This window comes from Vombatus ursinus, unplaced genomic scaffold (assembly GCF_900497805.2).
Source record: "Vombatus ursinus unplaced genomic scaffold, bare-nosed wombat genome assembly UNPS02015184.1, whole genome shotgun sequence".
Taxonomy (NCBI): domain Eukaryota; kingdom Metazoa; phylum Chordata; class Mammalia; order Diprotodontia; family Vombatidae; genus Vombatus; species Vombatus ursinus.
The window spans coordinates 307,697-313,655 of NW_020954962.1; the positions used below are offsets into that span (position 1 = coordinate 307,697).

General features: G+C 36.6%; 1 protein-coding gene across 1 annotated transcript; it reads left to right on the forward strand.

Annotated features, from left to right (window-relative positions):
- Window positions 1–515: 515 nt before the first annotated feature.
- Window positions 516–1,459, forward strand: LOC114031579 (olfactory receptor 5D18-like). The gene is given in 2 exon segments (XM_027846712.1): window positions 516–762; window positions 765–1,459. Coding segments are annotated over 2 exon segments (942 nt in total).
- Window positions 1,460–5,959: the final 4,500 nt, after the last annotated feature.

Consider the following 5,959-nt stretch of genomic DNA (forward strand, 5'->3'; position numbering starts at 1 on the left):
CTGAGACTTATTCTGCTGGGTTCCAGGGAACTGAACTATACTTTATAAAAAGCATAGAAATGCCATATTCAAAATGACACAATAAATACCAAAACTGATGGGGAGATGAACCACCTTCTCCTTCCATTTTGATGTGCAAAGAAGTGAAATAGGCCGCCTTAGGAGTTAGAGGGTTGTCCTTCACTTAAGAGTTTTGAATGAGTTATACTTTGTAGAATTGATATTTGTTAAAGTCCAGATAATATGAGATTGTGTGAATTAATAAGCATTCATATTTTCAAACCATTCCTGATGTCACTCTTTCCTTGGCTACTTTCTTACTTCATGATTTTCTCTTAATCTAGATATACAGGAGTTGACAGAAAGGGCTAACTTTTAAAATAATCCTTTATTATTTCCATAATAATTATAATAATAATAATTTCTAATACACACTCTGTCCTTATCCTCTGTTCCTCAGTTTCACTTATGTTTTCCTTCTCATGATGCATTTCTAATTCTCTCCAATAGGAATCATGGTGAGCACTGACAAGAACCAGAGTACTGCAGTCATGATCATCCTCTTAGGATTCTCTGATTATCCAGAACTCCAGGTGCCCCTCTTTCTACTGTTCTTCACCATCTATGCAGTCTCTGTGGTGGGAAACTTGGGCATGATTGTGATCATCAAGATCAACCTCAAACTCCACACCCCCATGTACTTTTTCCTCAGCCACTTGTCCTTTGTGGATATCTGTTACTCCACTATAGTTACACCAAAATTATAGAAAACTTAGTTACAGAAGATAGAAGCATCTCCATCAAAGGCTGCATCACACAGTTTTCCATTGGCACCACCTGTGTGATGACAGAGATGGTCATGTTGGCAGTGATGGCCTATGACCGCTTTCTTGCTATATCTTATCCTTTGCTCTATACAGTTTCCATGTCCCCAAAACTCTGTTCCCTGCTAGTGACTGTGGCATATTCATGGGGGATAATTTCTTCTATTATACTCACTTACTCACTTCTTGTATTATCATTTTGTGGGATCAAAATCATTAATAATTTTGTATGTGAATATTCTGTCTTCCTCTCTGCTGCCTGCTCTGATAAACATTTCAGTGAGTTGATACTTTTTATAGTTTTAAATCTCAATACATTTTGCACCCTCATCATTATCCTTACATCCTATCTTTTTATTTCCATCACTATCCTCAAAATGCATTCAGCCAGTGGGAGATATAAAGCTTTCTCCACTTGTGCCTCCCACTTGACAGCTGTTACCATCTTCTATGGCACCATCCTCTTCCTCTATTGTATTCCCAATTCCAAAAACTCATGGCTTGTAGTCAAAGTGGGATCTGTTTTTTATACTGTGGTTATTCCTATGCTAAATCCCTTGATATACAGTCTAAGGAACAATGAAGTGAAGGAAACCTTGAGGAAATTGATGGATTTCAAAATCATTTCTCAGTAAAATCATTTATATGGATTCTATTATTACTGGCTAAACTATTCTGATCAAATTTTTGGTAATTTTTAAATAATTCTCTGAGTCCTATTCAGCTACTCCCTTCTCTGGTGATCACATGTTCGGTTTCTACAACCATCTGAAAAGTAGTCATGAAAATTCTTAGGTAAAAGAAACATATATATTTGAAATGAGAAAAAATGACTACTAGAAAATAGTTACAATGTACTTCATGGTGTAGCGTCAACCTGAGAACCACTCATTATGGTTCTTTGACAATTTATTATAATACTATATACTGATTCTACGAAAGGGAACGCCTGATTTCTTTTGTTTTTTTCAATCTTCACATTTCCCCAACTTCAGAGAAAAGAGTGGAACAATAATTTAAGATGTGAGGTAGTGGTATGAGCAGGTGGTTTTTGGAAGCCTGCCAGAAACAAAACCTTATTGAGTGAGGATATTCAGTTTTGGAAGGGAATAATAGTCAATCACACCAGGAGCAACTCAATGAGGTAATAAAATTCTTTTTTTTTAATTTTTATCAATTTATTTTGATTTATCAACAATCACTTCCCTATGCTTTTGAGTTTAAAATGTTTCTCCTCCTTCCTCCCCACCACCATCCCCAAGATGGCACACAATCTGATATGGGCTATACATATACATGCCTATTAAACATATTTTCACATTAATGATGTTGTAAGTAACAATTAGAACCAATGGTAGGAACCATCAGAAAGAGGAAACAAAATGCAACAGAAAAAACAATAACAAATAGTATGCTTGAATCTGCATTTAAACAGTAGATTCTTGGTTAGGTATTCATTTCAATAGAACACACAGACACACAGATACACACACACACACACACACACACACACACAAATCAAACATTCCATGTCTTTGCAGACATAATTTTCTCTCTTGGAAATAACATTGGAGACATCTTGGAGACAACGTCTAAGTATATATACTAGGTTTGTCAAAGATGATTTTATGGTGGGAAGGTGACATTTCAGCCGATTTTTAAAGGAAATTAGAGCTTTTAAGATGTGAGCTTTAAAAGAGAGTGCATTGTGGTAGTGCAGGACAACCTATACAAAGGTTCTGAGATGAGTAGAGAAGTGATATACATGAGGAAAAGCAACAAGGTCAATTTGTCTACGCCATGGAGTGCATGAAGAGGAATAATGTATACTAGTCCTAGATAGTAGATTTGAGTTGCTATGCAAAGGTGTTTAAATTTCAAATAGAACTGGTTCTTTTTGATCCTGAAGATAATAAAGAATCACTAGAATTTTTGAGTGAAATGTGGCATGGAAGGAGAGTGCTTGAGGATAATACTATGGCAGTTGCTGAAGAGTGATTGGCCCAGAAAGGAAGACAAAGGCAATGGGTAGAAAATACAAGTAAGGAAATTTAGAATGAATGTATAATTAAGCATCATCTTAATAAGGGCTGGCCACTTCAAATGGGTTTTCCTTAAACCTTGTCAGTTCCCTTCTTTGAAGGTATTCAATTAAAAAGTTCAGTGACCAATTATCTATCTCTTATAGAGGGATATTTTTCAAGGTTAGGATTGTGGTATATAGCCACTGAAATCTTCCAGCTCTGAAATGCTGTAATTTTCTTTAACAGGAACCATGGTGAGCAAAGTGAGTGGTGCAGTCATATTCATCCTCTTAGAATTCTCCGACTACTCAAATTTTCAAGTCTCCTTCCTCCTTCTATTTCTGATTATCTATGTGGTCACAGTGTTGGGAAATCTGGGCATTATTATGGTGATCAAGATGAACCCCAAACTGGACACCCCCATTTACTTTTTTGTCAAGTACTTGTCTTTTGTGGGATTTCTATTACTCCACTGGAGTTACACTCAAACTGTTAGATGCTTTACAAAACACTTTTTTTTTTTTTACTGCTACTGATGTGTTGACAGAACCTTTCTTTTTGGAAGTAATGGCCTATGACCATTTTGTGGCCATTTGTGATCCCCTTTTGTACGTGGTTACCATGTCCTGGCAATTATGTATGCTGCTGTTGACTGGGGCATATGTATGGGGAATAAGCTCTTCCCTCATATTACTTACTCTCTCATTACACTGTCTTTTCACGCAAATAACATCATTAATAAATTTATTTTTGAGGGTTCTGTTTTCAGAAGCCAAGATAGCAAAGAAAGAATTATGTTGCTCTCATGGTCACTTATTGACCTCTCAAAGTTCAGAAAATATCAACCCAGGAAAAACCCTGAACCAGCAAAAAGACCAGGCCCTGCAGACTTGTAATTCAGGTAGCTTGGGGCCTTGACGGGAAAGGTCTATGTTAACTCTCTCCTTTATTTCTTTTTTGATTGCTTCTTGACATTTTTTCAAAGTTCTTCTGTACCATTCAGGATCTTTTGAAGTTATTGCACTGATATTTCTGATCCTTCAATAGAATTTATTCTATTCTTTTTCTTTATCTAATGAAATCCTTTCGATCCAAAAACATATTTATTAATTATGTTGGCTTCTTTTAAAAAAATGTTTACTCACTAATATATTTTTCCCATTGACAATTCTGCTATGTGCCAGTGCCTGACATAAAAGCCACTTAATAAATGCTTATCAATTTCAAATGAATTATCTAGATCAGCACTTCTTAAACTGTGTTGCAACCCCATATGTGGTTCTGTAACTGAATGTGGGAGTGGGGAAAAATTTGTCAACAGTAAAAGTTTTCTGAACATACAATGACAAAAAAATTAATTCAACATCGAATGCATAATGATTCCTAGGTGTTTATGGCAATGTTTGCCCCCGTTACATCATACAACTTTACTGCAGCCTTTGTTCTGCACACATAACATGAGTACTTTGCACTGGGCATTTCATCATGCCATCTAACACCAACAAATTCTTCCAGAAACACCTTCTCTCAGATTTGAGACAATTGTGTATTATGAATTGCCATAATTTGACATTATATAAAATTGTTAAATTAATTTTGGCTTGGGATTATGACAAAGTTTCCAACAATTTCTGAAATGGCCCTAAACCTATTTGTGTCACTTTGTACTATGTATTTTATGTGAAGCAACATGCTCATCATTGACGATTATAAAATCAAAATATTGATAGACTCTGAAAAACTTTGACGAAGTTCTGCATCATTCAGTATCAAATATTCTGCCAAGATTTAATTCTTTATTTAAAAACGAACAAGCACATCCATCTCATTAGTATGCAAATCTGCTTTCACCTTTAATAAATGATAAAAGTATATTTATACCAGCCTATTGTTTTAAAATAAATTTCTTTGTAATTTATTATCAGTCAAAGTTTTATTTGCATGCCTGTTATATATACCTATGTATCTGGGGCCGCATAAAAATTTATTGGGCAAAAACAGGTCATGAGGGGAAAAATTTTAAGAAACACTGATCTAGATTGCCTTTTTACGATCTGTTCCCTCATTTCCATAGATTGCTTTTATTCCTTCCCTCTCTTGCAAAATTATGATTACGGAAAGAGGCTGGGCTTAGCCTAAGGGGTTTGCTCTTCCTTCCTTCTGGCAATCCTCTACACATGTTTTTGCTGAGTGTTTATTTAGTGCCATTTTAATTGCTTGGTTCTGTTGATTAACTGCAGAGTTTATATCTTATATTCCACCAATTCTTCCTTCTCTAGTCCTTCCCCTACTTTCTATTCTAGAAAATATTGTGATCATCTCTTCATTCCTACATCCCTCCCTTTCCATATAGATCTCCATATTATTAGAGGATCCTGTATGGAATATGGGGGAGGCCCAGGTGAGGTTGAGATATGGTAAATGGGGGCAGGTAGGTGGCACAGTGAATAGAGCACCGGCCCTGGATTCAGGAGGACCTGAGTTCAAATCAGAACTCAGACACTTGACACTTACTAGGTGTGTGACCCTGGGCAAATCACTTAACCCCATTCCCTAGCCAAAAAAAGAAAAAAAAAGAGATATGATGAATGATACAGAGATCAGGGAGAATTCAGAGGACAGCTTCTTCTTCTTTTATTTTTTTTTTTAAGGCAATTAGGGTTAAGTGACTTGCCCAGGGTCACACACCTAGTAAGTGTCAAGTGTTTGGTCTGAGGCCGGATTTGAACTCAGGTCCTCCTGACTTCGGGGCCAGTGCTCTACCCACTGTGCCACCTAGCTGCCCCATTTTATTTATTTTATTATCCCAGTTTTTATTTTTTTTCAGGCAATTGGGGTTAAGTGACTTGCCCAGGGTCACACACCTAGTAAGTGTCAAGTGTTTGGTCTGAGGCTGGATTTGAACTCAGGTCCTCCTGACTTCGAGGCCGGTGCTCTATCCACTGCACCACCTAGCTGCCCCTAGAGGACAGCTTCTTCATAGGCTCTTTCACATTCCTTTCATTTTTGTCTTCACACAATAGAATGTAAGCTCTTTGAGGATAGGGACTGTCTTCCTTTCTGCTTATATTTGTACTTCTGCTTGGAACAGTGTCTGGAACATAGAAAGTA